The 25441-nt window shown below is 35.0% G+C and overlaps 1 protein-coding gene across 3 annotated transcripts in view; it reads right to left on the bottom strand.

Annotated features, from left to right (window-relative positions):
• The window catches only part of TLK1 (tousled like kinase 1), a 151366-nt gene that overhangs the window by 18140 nt on the left and 107785 nt on the right, over positions 1-25441 (bottom strand). For all 3 annotated transcript variants that reach the window (XM_027128473.1, XM_027128483.1, XM_027128487.1), the window contains exons 12-13: positions 12375-12441; positions 871-968 (exon numbers count right to left, since the gene is read on the bottom strand). In XM_027128473.1, coding sequence (XP_026984274.1) covers positions 871-968; positions 12375-12441 — 165 coding nt within the window. The remainder of the gene's footprint in view (positions 1-870; positions 969-12374; positions 12442-25441) is intronic.

Genomic DNA, 25441 nt, shown 5'->3' with positions numbered 1-25441 from the left:
TTCCTGTCCTCTACATTGACTAAATCCAATTAATGCCTTGCTTAATTTCTATCTTCTTCATAAAATTCCCACCAGCCCACATATATTTTCTATCCTTTGAATTCCTTTAGCGTTTAATGTCATTTTGATGATTAGGGATTAAGGACAGAGACTATAACTTAAACTACTTTTCTATTTCTTCTCCAGTTATTACATAATGCTGGATACATGGCTTACTGAAATCCCTTTGGTTGAAATAATTTTTTCCTCACTACTATAATATTAACTTTGGTATTTAGTTAACAAATATTTATTCTGTGCCTACCATATGCCAGGCACTGATCTAGGTTCTGGGGATATAGCAAGAACAAAACTAAGTCCCTGCTCTCATGTAGCTTACATTCAAGTGAAAGGAAACAGATAAAATAACTGAAAAAAAAAAAATTTGTAATTCCAAATAGTGATAAATGCTAAGAACAAATAAAGTAAGGCAAGGATACTGAGATAGGGGATGGAGTGAGGCAAGGACTGCTATTTTAGACAGGGTGGCTTCTCTAATGACCATGGGGAGTGAAATAAGGAGTAAGCCACTCAGATATTTAGAGGAGGAACATTTCAGGAAGAGGAAATGGCGAGCACAAAAGCCTTGAGGGAACAAGTGAGACATGTTTGAGGGGGCCAGTGTGTCTACGACATATAAGTGAGGGGAGGATGAGAGAGATGGGGTGGTGAGGTGGCCAGAGACCAGATCAAATGAGGCCTTCTGAGCCATGGGAAGGACTTGAGGTCTATGGTGAGAAGCCCCCCAACAAGGAAATACTCTGTTTATGATCTCCAAGGGGAGAAAAAACTTTTATTATGTAAAACTGTGAAATACAAATAATGACTTACTGTGAATTATCTTCATTATTTATTCTTTTGAGCTCTCGAATGTGAAGATTTCTGACTCTTTCCAAACGTTCAAGTTCTGCCTGAATTTCTGCCTCTTCCTGAAAATGAAGAGAGGGGACTATAACAAGCTCAATTTATTTGTGATATAAAAAAGATATTTTTACTCATGCACCAATTTTTTACAGTGATGGGAAGAATAGTGTATTATAAAGTTCCACTGAGTTAAAAGACCAAAGTGCTCTTTTCAATGCCTGAAAGATAGAAAGAGATAAGGCAAAAGCCTATTTCAAGAAACCATCCTCCACATGAAAATCTTTATACCTAACGAGATGCTGACTTTTATTCTATACCACAAGAAATCTATTTTTATAATGTCTAAACTGAAAATGACTGCAAGGTAGTCTGAAACTGACTTATAACACAAAATGAGCTGAAAGTTTTATTTCTGGTACATCCAAATTTTAATTTACGAGGGAATAATTTACTAGTACAAAACAAATGAAATGAAGATATTTCACAACAGTTAAAAGAGGAAGAAAGGTAGGAGACAGAACTACTGATTATTCTGAGACCTTACAACATTTGGAATACACACACACACACACACACACACACAGTCTGACCACTCACTTTGGATAAATCCCACTACAATTTTAAAGAGACTCTTAAAACAAAAATTTTACGAATAGCTGTGGCAGATCCTTAGTTATCAGAGCAGACCTAGGCAAATCCTAAAGAAATTTACTTTAACATTCATTTGATCTAAACATTTTGATAAATATTTTTCATGTCTCAAAATATGTAATTTTTAGAACATTTAAAAAAATTAGACACCAAAACAAATAAAATCACCCATTACACACATACCTCTTGATTTGTCAATATAAATTTAAGTACTACTTAACAAACAAGAACATACCAAATTTCAGTGAAAAGTTCTATGAATGCCCAATTTTATAATATTTTTGAATAACTATTTATTAAGTAAACTAATCCAGATTGCCTTGGCCTAAATGTGTACCACTACCGTTATAAATCTATACCACATGGAATAGAGGTTATTTAAATATTTGTTTTTCATTAGCACTGTCTCTTAATGATTTATCTTCTGATATTTTTTTTAAATCCTTTATCTCAAAAAATTAATAGTTCTGAAATTTACTTTGAAAATATAAATATTATTTCATCGTAAAGCAGATAATAGAGATATAAAGTCTATTACACCTGTATCTAAGGCTTAAAGTGAAAGGAATATTCTAAGTATCATAAAGAAAAGCAAAAAACAAACATTCACAGATTAAAAAACTAAATCTAAGTATGTTGTTCATATTCCACCTGACCTTAAGATTATTTCAGTTATTTTAAAATGAAACAACCACTACTTGTTGCAGAGATATTTAATGTAAATTAGGCATTAGATGATACATAGAAACCTTCAAAATAAAATTTAAGTAAAAAAAGAAAGAAAAATAAATAAATTTAAGTGAAGATGAACTTTTCTAAAATTTTGGGGAGAGTTTTCTAAAACAGATACACTAAATTCTCTGAAATTTCCTCATTTAATGTAGCTTCAGTTACAAATATTTCTTATTTTAATGAAAAAAGGAAAAAGGTAAGATAATGTCCCAGGGGATTAAATAACTGAAGATTCATTATAAGGAGAGGAAATAGATTAAAAAGCTTTGAAACAATAAAGTCAAACCACAGTTCAGTTGTCTCCATTTAGTTATATAAAGTAGAATAAGAAATTGGCCATATAGCTGTGCCCATGAGTATGAAAAAATTCAAATTCATTTATGCCACAGAACACAGAAAGTGGTAACTTTCTTTCTTCAGATTACTAATGTTTGCTGCCTTAAAACCTGCCATTAATTTCTTATACATGTAGGAAGCTAGTAAACACTTAGTAAGTTGGTATAATTTTAAATAATCTGATAAAACGGTGAAATGCCTATTAGAATACCAGCAAAAATATTTGTTTCAGCTTTCATTTGAAAAATGTGGTATGGGGATACTATTTTAAAAATGAATTTATAGATATTAAATTTTATTAACTCATAAATATATAATTATGAGATTCAACTAGATTGTTGACACATAATTACATTTGTTTTATAATTTTTGGTAATCTTCAGATGTTTATACAATGGCAGTAATCAATATCATAATATACTTACTAAAGAAAATAAAATGTACGTCTGTGCCAGCTAAGCAAGCTTTTTACCCTCTATAAAACATGACAAGTATGCCCCGTAAGATCTTACAATACAAAAGCACAGGCAAGCTTCATTCAGTTTGAATTGTAAAGTTTACAGGAAGAAACAAAATGTCAGGAGCACTAGTTTAAAAGAAAAGCTGGATCCTAGGTATTTAAGAGGCATGTCAAGGGAAGGAACTATAACAAAGTCATATGCAAATAGACATAAATCCTCCATAGTCCTCAGTGAAATATATTTACATCTTCCATATTGTAATTTAATATTTATTCCACAATATCCTGGACCTTAAAGTGACACAATTCCAGAGGAAAAATAATTCAATAACTCTAAGTAACTTCTCTCAAATCCCACTGAGAAAAAGTATACATGCTATTATGGATTGAAGGTTTGTATTCCTCCCAAATTTTGTATGTCTAAGCCCTAAACCCCAATGTGATAGTATCTGGAGAAAGGGACTCTGTGAGGTAATTAGAGCTAGCTTAGGTCCCGAGAGTGGAGCCCTCAGGATGGGATTAGTGGCTCCCACCATCTCTTTGTGGGAGCACAGAGAAAAAAATCACGTGAAGGCCTGAGAAGATGGCCATCTACAGACCAGGAAGAGAGCCCCATCAGAAACTAAACCCTGCTGGACCTTGATCTTAGACTTCCAGCCTCTAGAACTGTGAGAAATACGTTTCTCTTGTTTAAGCTGTCCAGTCTATGGTATTTTGTTATGGCAGCCTGAACAGATTAATACACATACTTTTAGGCAAACACAATACTGCTTAGTATCCTCTCCTTACAGAAAGGGGCAAGGCCCAGTTTTGGTTTAGCCCCAAGGTACAACAGTCTAGAATATGGCAGTCTTAGCAACTAAACTTATCTTTACTGCAGATCATTTCCAAAGATCTATATACTGTAGGCCACGCTCTCCTTGCTTGAGACTGACATTAGCCTCTGGGCCATCCTCAGAATTAATTGTTTTCAGAGGGTTCAGGAGAAGCAAGGCAGACCTGGGCTCAAAACTGATCTGAATCATTATGGAATGGAATACTGTAATGCATGGCAAAGGTAGTCCAAATTATTAAAATAAAAAAGAGAGGCAATTCAGACAGCTAGATCATGTTTAGTAAGAACACCAAGTTTCAATCCTCAAGTCATCCACCAGCTAAGCAATTAAAGCAGAGAAGGTCTAAGAAGAAACAAACAGCATCTCTGGAAGGGAACTGGTCTCTGTAGACAATTATGGTGTGGAAGGGACATGAGTAAGAAAAGATCCCATTAAAGAGAGAGGTAGGTTTGGTAATCACATACAATAACAGGACATGGCTCTTTTCCATTTAAACAAAAAGATATAGCAATGGATCTTAACAGTACACACTACAGCTATTTTAACAGTATTTTAAAATAAGATCTAATATTCTGAATTACTTAAATATATTAAAATACCCAGGTTAGACAAGTATACAACAGATCTCAATATTGCCTCATCATTTAAGTAACCTGCAAAACATACCACCTTCTAAAATTTTAACTTTTAAAAATTTATATGGAAGGTAAAACCAGTTTGTCCCTCACCAGATATTTAGCATAGAAATGCTTTCTATTTGTAATCAAAGTCCTTCCTGGCAACTTAGTATCCTCTTGGCTTAACATTCTAAGCTAAAATTACGTTACAGCAACAGCAGAATCTCTGTAAAATGTCAGATTAAAACTGCCAGGCAGATTTGGGGTATTTTTGAGCATTTCCTTTAATGGCAATTTTGTTTTTTAAGTGGGGGTGTGTAGGCATTAAACTATAAAGCTTAAAGAGTTATAAAATGCATTTTCACATGTAAAACTAATGGATTTCCTAAAAAAATTAAACATCCTAGTTTAAACTTCTTTAGCAAATCTTTAATGTATGTTACATGTCAGCCCCACAAAAAAACCCTCAATTTCGAAGAGCAGCCTTTCTATAAAGCCAAGATAAGACAGAAAGTATTTTCTGATATATCGTTCTCAGCTTGCCTATAATCCATGAGGGTTGGCAGAAGAATTCTGTGTGGTATATTATGAAGATGGTGAAAGCAGAGAAAAGCTTATCACTTACAATAATATATTCAACAGCACCATAACAGCATTAGTCCATCTGGGAAAACTAGTTCAGAATGAGGTTTCAACAAGTTTAACACCAAATTCATTTAGTAGTATGAACAATACGAATCCCTCAAAAGTTAGTATCTCCAGGTCCTCAAATTAAGTTTTAATTTCATTAAATATTTATAATGTCATTCTAAAAGTTTATCACCAGGATAGTGAAATGTGAAATTAACAAAAGGCACTATTACAGGCTAACAGAAAGGGCAGTGCAGAAAAAAAGAATTAAGAAAATTTTTACCGATTTACTTCAAATTTATCCTTATTGAATGTCTTTAAATTTTTCTCCATTATATTCTTTAATATATCTTAAATATGGATATGAGAGACATGAGCCATTGGAAATATGAACCAACCAACAAAAAAACCACATTCAATGTATAGAGATGGGTTTTGAAACTACTGCCCATAATCCTATTTTTGCTTGAGTATGGTTGTATAGATTGAGGACTAGGGTAGGAGGAGGAGAAGGGACAAATATTATGAAATTCCTAGGGAGGTTTTCTTTCCTAACTATATATATGCTCCCTCCATGCCCATCCTCAATCACTGAGCTGGATATTACTGAGGGGAGCATACTGCATCAAACATACCTCAGGTGTGTTTAACTGACTTAATTACTTTAGAACCTTAATGCTTTCCGCTCTCTGCACTTCATTTCCTTCTTTGGGGGGTGGGGGGTCATTAATCTCTCTTCAAATGCATAAAAATATACATCAAAACCCTTAAATGGGAGTTAAGTGTTAAAATGGACGGGTTTTAATTCTGTCAGTTCCCCCATTCTGTTTAAACAAACCCAACCCTATCTTCTCAGCAGCAAATATATTTAACAGTTCAACTCTCTGGCAAACTTTAAATATTTAGTACACTTCCTGAAAAAGAAATCACAGGTACAGTATTCGGGGGATGAAATTCCTTGATGTTAAAAACACTAGCCAAGGTACTGACACCAAGCCTTAGCACATACAGGTACAATGCCTTACTACTATACTTTCCTCCAGCTTTCTGCCTCCTTTTAACCTTTTTTCAGGACTTTGGTGGATTCCGTATTTTTTTTAAGTATGAAAAGATTTAACTTTCTACACAATAATGAGAAGAACCTAATCTTCTAGACTCTCTCTGTACATCTGCATATAAACGGCATGGAGTTACAGTTCTTGGCCAGTGGCCAAGCAATTGTTCTCTTTTTTGTGAAACAGTGATCTCTACACTGAACTTACAAACCTGAATAAATTAAACCCTGCTCTAACCAATGGTTAACTTGACGTCTAAGATTCTTTCCAAAATTAAAAAAATTCCATTGCCTATATAACAACTGGATTAATATCAAACACTACAGAAGTAAAACACATTGTACTGCTAAATTTTCACTTTGGTAAGTGAACAATCATCTACTACCAAGTAAAGATGTATAATTATAAATGGTGGGGAAAAAGCCAGGAATATGTTTGTAGGTTTACAATGAGAGTAGGAAGTAGAGTATACACTGGGAGCTTTCCTATCTACAGCTAGTTCCATGTTCTCTCAGCACAGGCAGCTTTCATAGATGGTACTCATTTTTAAATGGAAGCAGTACTAAGCACAAAATGTCAAGTTTAGAATTCCAACACTCTTCTTGGCACTTTTCTTGCCCACACATGCCAAGAAGTCAGGAACCTCATAATATTCTTCATGGGCTTAATGGTGACTTTTTCTAGTATAATGCATTTTCACTAGATTTCCACTGAAAACTACTTCCTACACAAGTAGCATCTTGTGTTATGTTCTAGAGAAACATAATGTACAATGTGGTTGGCTCTGAGAGAAAAATTTCTTGAATATAAAGGTGCACACACAGTTTTAGAGATTAAGCCCTCTAGCATTAATTATTTTCATACTTTTATTCGAAACTAAAGTGACGAGATGCCACATATGCAAACTTATTCTTTGTGGTCGTGCTAAGGATTTGAAAAATCAGATGACAGTGGTATTCTAGAAAGAAAGACCAAAGGAGATATCAAACTTCAAGAATATTTGGGGGTTAATTCACCTAAAACCAATGCCCTGTATCCTCCACTGTTCAAAAGGCTTGCAGACAATCCATTGTCTTCCATTTCAACTAGTTGCATGGTCCACTGTGAAGGAGTGAGAAAAGAGCTGTGTGCTTGTTCTTGACCTGTAAAGATTTCATCATGGAAGATTAATACTGATGCTGCGGCTGCCTGTTACTGGTTGTTTCTCTTTGCAGGTGCCAAAATCGGTCAGAGAACAGGATTTCAGTGGCAGAGTTGTTGCTATACTGTTATCTCTTCAGAACGGAGGCACAAGGAGAGATGAATGCCACATCGCAAGGAGCAAAGGAGAGAGAGAGAAAGAAATGGTGTCAGGTGGCATGTTGGATGTGATTTTTGTTTTAGTAGAGATTGAGATGACTGTAATTGTTTAGCTGATTCCTTCGGTCTGCAAAGATACACTGTGTTGGTGCTGATGGTTCTTGACTAATCCTGTTTCAATTACAAGTTGGTTATGTTTTTCCAATAAAAATTTCTGACACTTATATTCAGGGCTTCTCTCTCTCTCTCTCTCTCTCTCTCTCTCTCTCACACACACACACACACACACACACCCCAAAACACATACATTAAAGCCAATCCCTACAATACTATCTAATATTCCATATTGAGATGTCAAATCTTCTATATGCATTCTCTCCAACTAATCAAATATTTAAAATCCAGAAGACAAAATATTCGAAGACTAGAAAATAAGGAGCAACACCTCCACATGTTGTTCACATCACAAACTTGAATAATAGTGGTGGCATGACACAGTTATTGGTCCCAATAACTTTCAAAATTCTTACTTCCTCTTTATTTTGGCATATTATGATTGGTAACTTGTATCTTTTAAATGATAATATGACTACGGAGATAATCTATTACAAGGTAAATGGTTTTTCAGGGATTTTTAAAAAAGTTGTTTGTGTTAGTTCAGTAACAATTCTTGGAAAGCACATCCACGTAGTTTTCTTCAGTTCCAGAATAAAGATCTGAACTATACAAACAACAACCTAGCAGAACTCCTCAAATCACAAAGATAAATGACTTTCCCATAACTAGAATGTATCAAAGACTGGTATCAAAACAGGATCAACCATAAAAGCTAACTGGTATGTGGTTTATTAGTTTCCTTAAATCCAGAGACTCCACATGTGGCACAGGTGCAATGGGATTTTAAATGGGATTTAGTTGCTCTGCCTCAAAGGAACAACTTTTTGAAGACAGGAAATTATTCCCATTGCAACTACAAGCTTTTAATGAGTGATAATTAAGGAAGTTTGTGCATAATTACTAGTAGCAAAAAAGTTATTTTTTAATAAGTTTTAGGAATAATTTGTACAGTCTCCATATACTTTACTGTATAGTTCTTTTCTGTTCTATTCAATTAAATCTTTAGCTCTATAAAAGGTAAAATTATACTAGAGTGTATTCACACATTTTAGCCAAAAAAAAGTGCTTTCCCTGTTGACCTTTAAAAATAAACTTAGAATGAAAAACAATGAAGCAGCTAATAATAAAGAAATATTCTAGTTGATAGAACAGTCACTAACAGGATACCCAAGGAAAGTAATATATAAGAGAAAGAAAGAAGTATGTGTGTGTGGAAAACTTAACTGCTCTCCTTTATCTGCAATGAAAATGAAACAGCATTTTCGGGGGGTAAAAAAAAAGAGCAAACATTCACACTACTCTAAGAAACATGCAGAGAAAGCTACAAGTGAATTAATTCTTCTGAATACAAAAGGATCAACTTGCTATTTATCTACAACTAGAGAACTGTAGGAATAAAGCGTAAGGGTACTGCCACTGAAATAGGAGAAAAAAAAAGAAATAACAGTGAGAAAAGGTTCAAGTTTCGCTTTGCCAGTTACTGGCTGTATTAATTTAGACAAAGCAAACAGAGAAGATCTTGGCATTCAAATTTAACATTAATGTTCACTTTAGAATGGTTAAAACTTCAAAGTGAATAAAATGTAATATTATGAATTCTCCTGAAATGGGAATTTGAATCATGCCTGATTTAGACAGTGTGGAAATAAAGTGAATTTTGGTGAATGAGTGAGCAATAATTTCACAAACTGATTAATAACTAAAACAATAAATATTAAATAATCCTTGCTATATTAAAAAAAGATGATGCTGCATAATAACTTTCCTAATTTCAAAAGAAAATAAGCTCTTAAGTAAGTTTACATTTACTATTTGGTGGTTACCAGAAATATGTATTTATTTTAGCCATGGACTTACTGCTCAACTCTCATGTTACTCTATCACACTAACAGATTCAGTGGATTTGGATTTATTATGTTTCTAACCCTACAGAATAGTATAGAATATGAAATGAATTTTATGATTTATTCAATGGTAAATATACTTTCTCATATTTCAGCTTCTCTATTCAATTATTATGATTATCTTTATGAAACACAATGCACATCATAAATTATTTATCTCAAGAAAAAGTAAATAGGCCTTCTAGTCTCCTATGTCCAAATGGTATGGGTTTTGTCAATGATGGACATTTTTTCCTTTGGTGTCAACAAATTTAATCTAATAATTCCATTTAACTTCAAGAGTTTTTATTAAAGGGAGACTAAGAGTCACCTTTGCTAATGCAGGAGTATGCTGGGCTTCATATCTAAACCCTAAGCTGATGTAGGTCACATGATTAATTCCTATGCAGGTTACATGGACACCAAATACAGATCAGATCCAGCCTATGGCAGAAGCTATATAGTTACACGTCAGGGCATAGTTCATGTTGGCTTAAGATAGAGGTGATAACATCTTTTCTTTTAACTCAAGCTTGCTCTCTATGTGTCAAAAGTGTCCAATCTACCTGTGTTTTAGAAAACAAAATGACCTATTTTTAATGCCCTACTTTCCAACTGTGCTTTAGAATGCCAAATAACCTATTTTTAACACATGTAACTGAATGATTATTACTTTTAAATTGTATGACTCAAAAATTAATATCCAGTGGTAAGCAGACAACTGCTATTTATTTGTGCTCTAAGGTGACACTACTTACTCAATTTTGTTCTCTGTATGTACTACTAGCCACTTTCTTCATAATGCATTCATTCTCCTCACCCAAAATAGTCTTTCAGAAGAAAATGTGAAAATTCAAGACATGATAGTATATTTCAGCATTATTTCATCCACTCTCCCAAAACATTCCATGATGGAGATCAAAGAAAAGTAATGTTGTAAATTGGTTAAGAAGAAGATAAAGTTAGAAATCTAAAACTGCTCAGTAAATTTGATAAAAGCTGAAAAAAAATAAAATAGGAAAAAGATCATGGAGGGGACAATTATTAGAAAGAATGAGTAAATACAAAAAATGGAGAAGTCAAACACTGGGAAAGAAGATAATATGGAGGTTAGAAGAAAAGGTGTAGTAATCTACAACAGCTTACAACTGTTTATGTAATATCTAGACATTTAAATATATGTACCTCACTTACAAAATAGAAGTGTTTCAGAGAAATGAAATATTTTCAATGTACCAGGAAAGCTTTAAAATCAACCAACCACCCACCAACCAAAAATAAAAACAAACCCTCCTCTGAATCCTTTTTAAGTGTTATTGTAATACAAATAGCTGATTCCTAATTTAACTGCTTTACAATTTCAGATTTTATAATAAGTTTTCATAAAATAAAACATGTAAAATCTCATCATTAGAAAGAGTAACTTGAAATTTACTATTATATGTGAAAATAATAACCCTCCAGTTAATTATATTCTTTAGGATCCCGTTATCATGAGAGGCTGGTTAGAAAATAATTGATACATCTATATGGGACATCAAACACAGGTCTCTATGAATTTATTATCAAAATAGCTTAAGTGGGCAGACAAATACTTGTACTAATTATGAACTACAAAATCCCCTCTTCCTTTCCGCAGTCCCATTACAACTCCATCGGATACAAAACAGACTGAAGTTGCCTACTTACACCAAAGAGCAAGAGAAATGTCAATAACTACAATAGAATACAAAAACAAAACAGAGCAGAATGAATCATTTTAGAATTTACTGTTCAAGTAGCTTAGGTTGAAACTTTTCTGAGCAGGGGAATAGACAGATATGACATAGTAAAGAACAGTAACACAAATTACACATATATATATATATGTGTATATACATATACACACATACATATGTACACAAAATATAATTTTTTCCCTGTAGTTAAATGGTAGGGATCTGAAGCATGGTGATAACATTCCAAAAACAAAAACATCTATAGTGAGATGGTAGCTGCTGCAAGAATGGGCTTCTCTGACCTACCTTACCCTACCCCAGGGAGATGACTTCATAGACACTATCTTCAATTAGTTCACTAACTCAGGTTTAGCTATTATTCAGCCTATTAAAGAAACGTAAGTAATGTGACAAGCAGAAAGCAGAATTAAAAAATTGGATCAAAGGCAAAGAATTTTATATCTGTCGGTAACTTCATTTTGAGGAGGGAAAATCTACTCTATTTCTTTAAGTGGTTTGAACTAAAAAACAATGAACTGATTACAATTTCAGAGTTTACAAATAAGTACAAAGCTACACATTATAAAAATTTACTAATAACATATAACAATGTTTTTCTAAATTATATCACTTCATATTATTACTGATGATCAGGTTCTTCTAAATTTGCCAATGTACATATTTTAATTGAAACATTTAATTGAGCATTCAATATCTTCAAAGTTAAGCCACAGAAACATGTTTGTTATTAATTTATACTTATTTCAATTTATTATGAAATGGACACAAACAATATGGAATCTTACATTTCATCTTAAATATGAAGCATTTTTTAACAAAAAGATAGCATCTAACAGAGTAACTGTAAGAACCTGGAGGTCTGGCCAGGAATCATTACTCCATTACAGGGACATGGTATCATCAGCATCTCAAATGTCTGTAAGTTGCCACAAGGTAAAGGAATGTTATTTTAATATATTCAACATAAAAATGCAACTTTAATGCCCCTCTTTTTTGGTCCAAAGTTTTTAATTTAAGTGCTTTCTCTCTTAAGTTTTGACTTCTTCAATAAGAAACTTATAACACAACTTTCCACAACCTCTGGTAAACTAAAAATCCAGCATATGCTTCACATACCTTTTTGAGATGTCCTAGTCTAAGTTTGAAAATTTCTTCCTGTTCATGATATTCTGCCAAAGTCAACCTGTCAAAATGGAATTGTAATTCTAGATATTAAGATTAACACTTATTATTTCTTATTAACAACCAACAAAAAATAAGATAAAATTAATCAAATGGAAATACTAAAATGTTGACAACTTTCAGCCCAAAATACATAAGCCAAAAGCATTCCTCAGAATACATCTTATTGAAGGTATTCTTCAGAATACATCTAATACTTACAGATGGAACAATTGACTGATTCATAAATTCAACAACTATTTAATGAGTACCACGAATCAAGTGATATTCTAGAATTTAGATCTTAAGGATACAATGAAAAGGACAGTTTCTCCTTACACTCTGGTTTGAACTTACACTCCATAGTGGGGGTAAGAAAGCAGAAGAGAAACAATTTAGTCCAGAAATAAAATAATCCCAAATAACAGTAAGTGTTATGAAGAAAATTAGAAAGGGTGGTGTGATAATGACTGTATTACACTAACTTGCACTGAGTTTTAGGGAGGTAATCTTGATCTAAATATCAAAAAGGACCTAGGGGAGTATGTTCTAGACATAGGTTAAAGCAAGTACAAAGACACTAAGATAGAAACAGGTTGATATATGAGGAGAGGAAAAAATGCAAGTATCAGAACATAGTCAAAGATGCTGTCAGCAAAAGACGTAAAGCAGGGGGGCAGCTTCTGTATGGACTTTTAGGCCAAGCAAAGAATTTCATTTCACTTTAAGAGTACTGGGAAATCACTACAAAGGGAATCAGTCCAATTTGGGCGCTGGTTTAAAAAAAGAAAGAAAGAAACTAAGACATTTTTCCCTTCTCTGCTTCCATGTGCTAGTGAATAACTGAGATATAGGGATGCTAAAACTATAGTCAAACCATCAAATTATTAATAAATATAAACAGACATAAGACTTGGAAGTACTTTATGGTTGTTTTATTATTAATTTCAAATATTCCTATATAAATTTGAAAAATAATTGCAGCTAACCCTTGAACAACAAGGGTTTGAACCATGCAGGTCCACTTATACTAAGATTTTTAAAAACAAACACATATTACAGTACTACATGATCTGTAGCTGGCTGAATCTGTGGATGCGGAACTGCAGACACAGAGGCCAGCTGTAAAGTTATGCGCTCAATTTTCAACTGTGGGAGGGGTGGAGCCCCAACCCTCATGTTGTTCAGGGTTCAACTGTAGTTTAATGTATGTAGAACCATAACAAGACATATACATATTATAACATTTCCTAAGAAAAAATGATTCTGTATCATTAAAGTGAAAGGAAGAGAAAAAAAACCACTCAACAACAAAACAACTTCCATTTCATACACCAATATTGAAAAAATTGCTTTTATCTATCACATTCAAGCCCTTGTTTGTTTACTTATGTGTTCTGGGTGTATTTGGTTAAGCTCCTAACCCAAGTATGACTTATTTACGCTTGGTGCAGGTCCCTCAGCAACGTTCAGTATAAACGCTATTTCCCTTTAGCTAGATGCTAATTAAATTTACTAATTCTCAAGAAAGGGTATTCAAATGAAACAATAAAAAACCTCCAAGAAATTCAGTTAGCATTCCATTAGAAATATCTTAAGAGTGAAGAAGTAAACATTTAAAATTAAATCTCTCTACCCAGTCTTAGGTTAATACAATCACTGGATTTTATTATACTGAATATAGCTGTATAGTTGCAGCGACTGCTTAAATTCAGAGAACTAAATGTTGCATTGTGAATGTGAAACATTCATGCAGATGGAATGAAAGAAGAAGGGGGTAAGGCGATATTTTTTAAAAATGAGGTTTGGAAACTAAAATTGATAATATCTCAACTAGCCCAGTAAAGTAAAGCCATACGAATTTTGGCAAATAGCTTCTGGATTGGCATATATGCCACCAATGGAAATCACCTGTATAAGAATATCATAACTTCCTATTCTTAAAATATGGTTTTAGGCCCACTGGTTGAACATAGGATGGGCTCAGAACTAATTTTTTAAAAATATGTAAATATTCTGTTTGTTTCTATACAGGAATAAAATACAATTCTATACTTTGGTTTTTACTGAGTTAAAGTATAGCTAAATTTAGTATTCATAAATTAAAATTCATATGACTAATTTAGTTTCCTAAAATTTTTGATACTGTATTCTACTAAGAAGTTTGGCTATCATGCAAAACTGTACAGCTACTACACACACAGATGGCTGGGAATTTCTGCAATTTGGAGGGAAGATACTTTGTTGTCTTGAGTTGGTAGTAGTTTTCAATAGCTACTTTTCTTCTGAGTTAATAATAAATCAATGTCAATTAACTCCATGATAACTTAGTTTGTTGAATACTGTTTGGTTAATCTTGTAGTATATAATGTAATGCATATTTGCTATTTACTAGTTCCAGTTGTTAATATGTTTGTACTGTGGTTCAAATATAAATAGTCCACATCCCTATAGCTAAAGCAAATGCACACAAATACTTCATTGAGTTCAAAAGCTTTGACCTCAGAGCATTATTTTATAGGTCTAATCCTAATATGAAACATACAATTCTCACTAAAGGTTAACGGTAACTTTCAGCAGCAGCAGCAGCAGCAGCAGAACTTTGCTATTTCCTTACTGCATTTTGATTATTACTACTATAAAACTTCAAATAAACAGCAAAGAAAAAAAATGTATATATATATTAATTTCTCTCTGCTTGGTTTTAAAGCATCAATAAGCAGATTTCATAGACAGTATTAAATACTGTCTATTTAAATACTGTCTAAATACTATTAAATTAAATATTAAATATTAAATACTATTGACTTTCTTGGGCAGTGACTCTTACCATTTTGCGATCATGGATATCTAAAAATTACCTAGGGACTTCCCTGGTGGTGCAGTGGTTAAGAATTCACCTGCCAATGCAGGGGACACAGGTTCGATCTCTGGTCTGGGAAGATCCCGCATGCCGCAGAGCAACTAAGCCCGTTCGCCACAACTACTGAGCCTGTGCTCTAGAGCCCCCAAGCCACAACTACTGAGCCCGCGTGCCACAACTACTGAAGCCCGCATGCCTAGAGTCCATACTCTGCAACAAAAGAAGCCACCACATGAGAAGCCTGTGCACTGAAACAGAGAGTACCCTCCGCTCGCCGCAACTAGAGAAAGCCCGCGTGCAGCAATGAAGACCCAACCCAGCCCAATAAATAAATAAATAAAATTATATTAAAAAAATCAGATGTGTTTGTATACACCAGCAACTGAACAATCTAAAAAAGGTATTAAGAATACAATTCAATTTATAATAGAATCCAAAAGAATAAAATACGTAGGAATAAATTTAACTCAGGAAGTGACCTGCACACTAAAAACTATAAAATATTGCTAAAGAAATGAAAGCATACTAATTAAATGAAAGGACTTCTGTGTTCATGAATTATAAGACCTACTATTGTTAAGAGGGCAATCCTCCCCAAAGTGATCCACAGACCCAATGTAATCCTGATCAAAATACACATCACCCATTTTACTAAAATGGGAAAGCTGATTCTTAAATTCATATGGAAATGCAAGGGTCCTCAAACAGACAAAACAATATTGAAAAAGAAAAAGTTAGAGGACTTACACTTCCTATTTCAAAAATTAAAACAAAGTTATATTCATCATGGCTTCCCTGGTGGCACAATGGTTGACAGTCCGCCTGCCGATGCAGGGGACAGGGGTTCGTGCCCCGGTCTGGGAAGATTACACATGCGGCGGAACGGCTAGGCCCCTGAGCCATGGCCGCTGAGCCTGCGCGTCCGGAGCAGCCCGCATGCCGAAAAAAAAAAAAAAAGTTATATTCATCAAAAGAGTGTGGTACTGCCATAAGGATAGACACATACTGTATGATTCTTTTTAATGAAGTATCCAGAAGAGGCAAACAGACATAGAGAAAACAAACATAGAGAAAGCAGATTATTTGTTACCAGGAGGATGTAGGGAGGGAGGCATGGGGAGTGATTAATTAATGCGCATTAGGTGTTCTGGGTGAATAAAGTGTTTTGAAACTAAAGGGAGGTTGTGGTTGCATAACATTGTGAATGCACTAAATGCCACTGAACTGTATGTGCTTTTTTTTTTTAAATAAATTTATTTATTTTTGGCAGTGTTGGGTCTTCGTTGCTGTGTGCGGGCTTTCTCTAGTTTCGGCAAGCAGGGTTACTCTTCGTTGCGGTGCGCGGGCTTCTCAATGCGGCGGCTTCTCTTGTTGCAGAGCACAGGCTCTAGGGCACGTGGACTTCAGTAGTTGTGGCACGTGGGCTCAGTAGTTGTGGCATGCAGGCTCTAGAGTGCAGGCTCAATATTTGTGGCGCACGGGCTTAGCTGCTCTGCGGCATGCGGGATCTTCCTGGACTAGGGCTTGAACCCGGGTCCCCTGTATTGGCAGGCGGATTCTTAACCACTGCGCCACCAGGGAAGTCCCTGTATATGCTTTTAAGTGGCTACTTGTATGTTATGCAAATTTCACCTCAATTTTTTTTTTTTAAGTATCATTGGGGAAAAGAAACGGGGGTGTGTGGGAAGGATGAAACTAGTCTGCTTCTGAAGAGCCCAATGTTCACAATAGAATAAAAACTGAATTGAGAACTAACGACTTTCACCAAGTGCCAGTGTGGTGTGTAGAGTAATGGCCCCATAAAGATGTCCACATCCTAATCCTTGGACATGTGAGTACGCTAAGTTACACAACAAAGGAGAATTAAAGTAGCAGATGGAATTAAAGTTGCTAATTAGCTGACTTTAAAATAGGGATTTAGGGACTTCCCTGGTGGTCCAGTGGTTAAGACTTCACCTTCCAATGCAGGGGGTGCGGGTTCAATCCCTGGTCGGGGAGCTAAGATCCCACATGCCTCGTGGCCAAAAAGCCAAAACATAAAACAGAAGCAACATTGTAACAAATTCAATAAAGACTTTAAAAATGGTCCACATCAAAAAAATCTTTACATAAATAAATGAAATAGGGATTTATTCCGGATTACCCTTTGGGGATGTAATTACAAGAGGCCTTAAGTGCAGAGAGAAGGGCAGACATCTCAGAATCACAGTGACATAACATGAGAAAGACTTGACTTGCTACTGCTGGCTTGCAGATGGAAGGGGATCACGAACCAAGCAATATGGGCAGGGCCTCTAGAAGCTGGAAACAGCAAGAAGATGCATTCTCTTCTAGAGTAACACAGCCCTGACAACACCCTGACTTTAGCCCAGGGAGACCCATTTTGGATTTGTGATCTCCAAAACTGTAAGATAATAAATTAGTGTTGTTTGAACTCACTGAATTTGTGGTAATTTGTTACAGCAGCAGTAGGAAACTACTACAGATCTTGGTACCTGGAAATGGGATGTTCCGATAATAAACACCTAAAAATATGGAAGTGGCTTTGGAATTGGGCAGTGGGCAAGAGGCTAGGAGAATTTTGAGGGGCATGATTTAAAAATAACCTTAGACTGCCTTGAACGGACTACTAGCAGAAATACGAATGTTAACAACTCTGCCAAGTGAGGATGCAAGGAATTCCACGAGGAGCATAGTACGGAAAACACAAACAGCCTTAGAGAACACCTAAATTGTCATGAATGGACCGTCAGTAGATAGTAGAGGTGCCACTGGTGAGAACTCAGAAGGAAATGAGAAACATGTTCTGAAAACTGGAGGAATCCTTGTTATTATGAAAGAAAGCTTAGCAAAACTGTATCCTATAGTTATGCAGAAAGCCAAACATGTAAGAAATGAACTTAGGAAATTTCCAAATAGAGTGTTGAAGGTGTGGACTGGTTTCTTCTCACTGTTTATATTAAAATGTAAGAAGAGAGAGGTAAATCAAAGGGAAGAAATGTTCAACCAAAAAACCCCCCAGGATTTAATGTTTTAAGAAATTCTCATCTTATTCAGAGTACAAAATACACCAAAATTGAGATTCATGGTCAAAGCTGCTCTTAAAAAGAAGGATGTCTGGACAACCTTTTGCTAATACTCCAGAGAAGTCAGAGTATTCATCACATAAACAGTCTTTAAAAAGATGAAGTGGGTGACTCATAGATCCTCTTAGCCTTCTCTGCAGAAGCCAAAAATAGCGATGAAATTATCTAGAAAAGAATCATAGAGGATCCTCTTGTCTAATGGAGTGAATCCTTGTGTCATACATGAAAGATCCACAAGATTCTTGGAAACTTTATACCAGCAGAAACACTACCAGCTTGGATTTTACAGGACAGAGAGTACAAAATGAAAGGCTGCCAAACACTCAAAACTCTACAAACAAGAAACTGGTTGAAAAAGCTACTCAGCAACAAATACACGTTAACCTTCATGAAAAAGAAATCTTCATGAAAAACACTCAGAGGACAGAAACTTGCAGAGCCACATGCTATAGAAAAATTATTACCAGAACTTGAAACCAGAGTTTGCCAGGATGGATTTCAAAACTGCTTGGGATCAGTGACACCTTTAATATTTTTCTGTTTGAACGGAAAATGTCTCTAACTCTTAACCTATGCCTGTCTCCATCACTGTATTTTGGGAAGAGTTAACTTGTTTCTTGAGGTTCACAGATTAAGAGGAATTGTTCTCAGCGTGGATTATATACAGTCTCACTCATAACTGATTTAGATAATGAGATTTAGAATGTTTAAATTAATGAGATTTAGATAAGATTTTTAGATGTCGAATGAAGGCTGTAATGAGGTTGAGACTTTGCAGATAGGACAAATGGATTTTGCATGTGGGAAAGATGTGCATCTTGGGTCAGAGGGCAGATTGTATAGGTAGAATAATGACTTTCCAAAAATGCCACATCCTAATCCTCGGGACTTGTGAATATGTTTAAAGGCCAAGGATTAAATGGGATTAATATTGCTAATTAGCTGACCTTAAAATAAGGTGACTATTGTGGATAATACAGCCATGAGTACACAGTGCAAAGAAAAAAAATTTTTATCTGAAGGAAGCTGGGAGAAGGCACAGAAGAGGTAACATCTGAGCCTGGTTAAACAGGAGCAGCAGAAAGAAGCCAGGAGGAAGAAAGAGGGCACACAGGGGCATGGTGACCCAGAAGCACAGCATGTAGACGTGCAAGCAAAAAGAAAAGCCAATGTATACTGTAGATTAAAGAATTTATCTTCTAGTGTTTGCTAAGAGTTTAAAGACAGATCAATGCTGAATTTTATATATTTTGGCATCTATTAAGATGATCATATAATCTTTTTCTTTATGTAGAAAATTACATTGATTTTTCTTATATTAAACCAACCTAGCATACCTGAAACAAATCAAACTTGGTCTTGATAAATTATCATTTTTATATATTATCTGTTGGGTTGCTAATATTTTATTTAATATTTTTGCATTTACTTTTTAAAAAAATTTATTTATTTTAAAATTTATTTATTTTTGGCTGCATTGGGTCTTCGCTGCTGCACGCAGGCTTTCTCCAGTTGCAATGAGCAGGGGCTACTCTCCGTTGTGGTGCACGGGCTCCTCACTGCAGTGGCTTCTCTTGTCGCAGAGCACAGGCTCTAGGCACATGGGCTTCAGCAGTTGTGGCTCGTGGGCTCAGTTGTTGTGGCTTGTGGCCTCTAGAGCAGAGGCTCAGTAGTTGTGGTGCACAAGCTTAGTTGCTCCACAGCATGTGGGATCTTCCCGGACCAGGGATCGAATCTGTGTCCCCTGCACTGGCAGGTGGATTCTTAACCACTGCGCCACCAGGGAAGTCCTGCATTTACTTTTATAAGCGATATTAGACTATAACTTTCCTTCCTTGTACAGTCTTTCTTGAATTTTGAGAAGACTGTGCTGGCCTACATAAAATAAGTTGGAAGTGTTTCTGCCTTAGCTGCTCTTCAAAAGTTTTTAAAAGATTAGCACTATTTCTTCCTTAAATGGTTGGTAGAATTCATAGATGAAGTCCTCTGTACCTGGAGTTTTCTATGATCAAAGATTTTAATTACAGGTTAGATTTCTTTAACAGTTACAGAACTATTTGTTTCTTCTAGTGTCAATTTTGTTAAGTTGTATCTTTCTAGAAATTTATCCATTTCACAAAAATTTTAAATTTAAGTCATTTACAATATTTTGTTTTCCTTTAAAATACCTGTAGGCTCTGTAGCAACATTCCTTTTTTCATTCCTGATAATGGTCGTCTTTTCTCTCTTTCTTGTTTCCAATTTTATTAGTCCCCCTCACCCACAAAAAAACCCCACACACCTTTTTTGGATTGGTTGATTCTCTATATTGTATGTTTCCTGTATCAAAATTTCTGCTCTTTTCTTTCTTCTCCTCCTTCTTTAATTCTGCTCATCTTCTGACTTACTGAAATAGATGTTCAGTTTATAAAGTCTTAGTCTTTCTTCTTTTCCTATATACGTATATAAGGCTATAAATTTACCTCTAGATATTGTTTCAGATTTATCTCACAAATTTTTGCTGTGTAGCACTTTCACTATCATTCATCTAAAAATATCTTCTCATTTCCACTGAGACTTTTGCACTATCTTTTTTGTTTCTGATTTCTAGTTTAATTCCACCGTGGTCAGAGAACATATTCCATACGATTCCAATCCTTTAAGTTTCACCCATGAGTTCTACCGAACATTTAAGGAAGAAACAATGTCAGTCTTACATAAACTCTTTCAATCCTTTGAAATTTGCTGAGGCCTGCTTTATGACCCAACATGGTCAATTTTTATAAAAGTCCACATTTAAAAAGAAGATACATTTTGCAAATGTTAGGAGGTTACATATTCATTAGGTCAAGTCTGTCAATCCCACCGAATTCTTCTATACTCGCACTATATGTTGTTTTATATTGTTTTATTTTTATCTACTTGTTCTCTGTGTGTGTGTGTTGAAATCTCCCATTATAATCTGTGGATCTGTCCATATCTCCTAAAAGTACTGTCAATTTTTTATCTGTCTTGAGGGTATGTTACTATGCACACAAATTTAGAATTATTGTATGTTCCTAGTGATTTTAAACTTTTATAGTTATGAAACACTCACCTTATTTCCTGTAATTTTTTTTGCTTTAAATTTTACTTACTGTGTCTGATATAATACAGCTTTCTTTCAGTTGATATTTGCCTAGAATGTTTTCTTTCTTAACTTTTATTTCTAATATATTTTTTCCCCCTTTGGCTGCTTTTGAGAATTTCTCTTTGCCTTGATTTTCTGAAATTTCATTAACATGTGTCTGGGTGAGTATTTCTTTATATTCATCCTACTTGGAATTCTCTGGCCTTCATGAATCTATAGACTGATCTTGCTCATCTGTTTTAAAATATGCTCAGTTATCTTATCTCTAAACACTGCTTTTGCTCCATTCAAGATTGTCTTTCTACAGAGTCAGCTGACTTGTCAATAGTAATAATTTAAGTCAGAAGACAGTAAAATAATATCTTCAAATAACTACCAACCTAAAATTCTAAAACCAATAAAGGTACTTCCCTGGTGGTCCAGTTGGTAAGATGCTGCACTCCCAATGTAGGGGCCCCGGGTTCAATCCCTGGTCAGGGAACTAGATCCTGCATGCATGCCGCAACTAGAGTTTGCATGCCACAGCTGAGAGTCTGCATGCCACGATTAAGAGTCTGCATGTCACAACTAAGAGTCCCCATGCTGCAACTAAAGATCCCGCATGCCCCAACTAAGACCCGGTGCAGCCAAAATAAATGAATTTTTTAAAATAAATAAATAAATAAAACCAGTAAAAATATTTCAAGAATGAAGGCAAAATAGTTATTTTCAGACCAACAAAAACTGAAAGACATCACTACCAACAGACCCACACTAAAAGGAAATTTCTAAAGGGTATTCTTAGGCAAAAAGATCTTACTTGAGGTAAAATCAGAGATGTAGGATTAAATGAAGAACAAAACAGTGATAAACACATAGGTAAAGTTTAGATGAACACTGACTATACAAGACAATGTCTTTAGGTAGGAGTGTGTGTGTATATATATGTATGTATATAAACACAATATACTTCTAATACAGGAAAAGAATCAAATAAACAAAAACTAAGCAATCCAAGAAAAGGTAAGAAAAAAGGAAAAAAGGACAGAGACTAGGCAGGATAAATAGAAAGCATGAGAAGAAAGATGAGATTTAAGCCCTAATAAATAAGTAAATACATGAAATTAAAATGGATTAAATTCACCAATGAAAGATTTTTTCAGACAGGATTTTTTTTTTTTTTTTTTTTTGCGGTACGCTGGCCTCTCACTGTTGTGGCCTCTCCCGTTGCAGAGCACAGGCTCCGGACGCACAGGCTCAGCGGCCATGGCTCACGGGCCCAACCGCTCCATGGCACGTGGGATCTTCCCGGACCGGGGCACGAACCCGTGTCCCCTGCATCAGCAGGCGGACTCTCAACCACTGCGCCACCAGGGAAGCCCCAGACAGGATTTTTAAAACATCAATTACACATTTGTAAAAACCCAGAGAATATACAACACCAAAAGTGAATCCCAATGTACACTACAGTTTGGGTGTCAATGCTGTGTCAATGTAGGGTCATCAATGGTAACACATGTACCACTCTGGTGCAGGATATGCTGATCGTGGGAGAGGTTGTGCACGTGTGGGGACAGCAGGTATATGGAAACCATACTTTCTGCTCAATTTCGTTGTAAACTAAAACTGCTCTAAAAATACATCTTATTACTTAAAAAAAGTCAGTTATGTTAATTACCAGAAACAAGCAAATCAATCAAATAAAAACTTCATGCTATATAAAATATAATCGAGTTAAAATTTAAGCTTTAAATGAGAAAAGAGTGACCTCTAAAACTTCACTCATATAAAATATAAGGTAAAATATTGTTTACTTTGCAATCATCCTCCATGAAACACAAAATATACAGATAAAATCAAAACAATTTAAAACATATTTAACATGAAGTCAAAATCTTGATTAACATGTATTAATAATATACAATTCAAGCAAGGATCATTTAGACATTATCCACAGCTAATACTAGCTGTGCAAACTATTTACTCTGAATAGTAAGTCTTTGTGACTAAAATGAGAAATTACTACCTAAAAAACTTGACTAAATCTTGCTGGTAGTTAAAAATTAGTTAAGAGCCAGGAACCATGCAAGTACTTTATAAGCATCACCTCATATCATCCTTTCAACATTATGATGTAGGTACTTTCACAAGGAAATGGAGGCTCTAAGAAGTAAAACAGCTTACCAAAAAAACAACCTGGAAGAGTCAGGGCTGGATTCCATATCTGTCTGACTACAGAGCTTAAAATGCTAACCACTACACAGTAGTGACTTTATTTTCTATATTAATTTCTTGATAGAAAAATAATGAAAAATTCATGATCTCTATTCTAATAACTATGCTAGATGTTCTGCACAAACAGGGATTCAAAAGAATTTTTCAGAAGACAGTTGCAAAGTATGGCTGCTAAAATCAAATTAATATATATGAATCAAAGTGCTTCTGTGGCTTTTTTCCCTATTTAAATCTATATTTGTATAAGGATGCAATCTAACTGCCACGTAGTATTACTTCATTTGCCACTCCAGGAACAGACAGCAGTGTAAGTTCGAAGTCAACATATGCAATAAAATGGGATGGCAATGAGACAAGTCTACGACTAATAAACTATAGTTAGGGCTGTTAGCACCCTAGAAGACAAGTCGGAAGCAAAATACCTGTGGCAAACTAGACAAAATGGCCTTCTGATAAGGAGAAAATAAAATTCAATCAAATGCTTATGTACTCTAATTTAGTATTTACTGACCACTTTCCATATGCCAGGAACTGGATTAGATATTGGGAGTATAGAAATAAAATAGTGAGATAAATGTTACAATATTGACAGGCATGTACAAAAGGCACCTACCTTGAGGGGAAATGGGAAAGAAACTGGGAAGAAAAAAGGTCACAGAGGATTTCCTATGGGAATTGGCACTGGAGGCAAGACTTTAATGATATTTAGGAAAGTGAGACAGGTAAAGAAAGGCAAGGAACAAGATGTACAAAAGCACAGAAACAAGAAAGCATAGTCCATTTAGATAGAGACCTGAGTTTAATATAGGATGCATAGGGCAGACATTGGAGAATGAGAGAAAAAAGAAGGCCTATAAAGGGTTTTCATGAGAGTGAATTTTATCTTGAAGGCCAGTGAAGGAGGTTTAACATGAAAATGACACGATGAGATATGTAACAAACAGTAATTTAAGTTTAAAAAAAAAAGAGAGATATGGTCCTATAGTAAGATAGTGGTAATGAAGACTGACAGATACAAAAATGTTATGGAAATAGACACAGAGAACAAGGGAAAGGCAAACATCTAAGATGTTTCTAGTGTCATTAACTGAGTGAATGATGATGCTGTGACTGAATACACAGAGGGCACTATGGCAATACCTCAAAGTGCTAATTAACTCCTATCCTTCAAGGATCAAGGAAAAGCTCTCAAGAGGAGGAAATATCTAGTATGGGATTTTAAAGATGAGCAGAAATTAAGACAATGGGTTCGAGTTTAAAACTTGGTGGTGTACATATATACACTAATATGTCTAAAATAGATAGCTAATAAAAACCTGTTGTAAAAAAACCCAAAACAAACAAACTAAGTGGTGAGTGGGAGGCACTGGTCAATGCCAAAAGATGAGGCTAGAGAGGTCAGAAGCTGCCAAGTCAGAAGTGCTTTTTGGATGATATCACTCAAGCAATGGAGAGCTATGTTAGGTTTACAAGGAAGAAAAAGAAAGGACCATATTTTTATTTTGGAAAAAGAGATTCTGACTACAAGTTGAAAATGGATTCAAGGCCTAGACCAAAGCTGAAAGGTGATGGGGTGGGTAGGGGTGGGGAGAGAGAACTCAAGTAAGAGGCGGCAGGGGACGCATTTGAGCTCTAGAAGATTGGGTGTCTACAGGGGTGGAGTTAAGCTAACACACACTTTCTCCTGTATAATTGCTCATATACCCATCTACGCTTTTTAAAGCAACAAATTTACTAATTTATGAAAAGT

Source organism: Aethalodelphis obliquidens, unplaced genomic scaffold, assembly GCF_003676395.1.
Source record: "Aethalodelphis obliquidens isolate GAN/ISIS:26980383/991018 unplaced genomic scaffold, ASM367639v1 scaffold2, whole genome shotgun sequence".
Classification (NCBI taxonomy): Eukaryota; Metazoa; Chordata; class Mammalia; order Artiodactyla; family Delphinidae; genus Aethalodelphis; species Aethalodelphis obliquidens.
The sequence above is the reverse complement of the archived record's forward strand: the minus strand, read 5'-3'. Positions and strand labels throughout refer to the sequence as shown.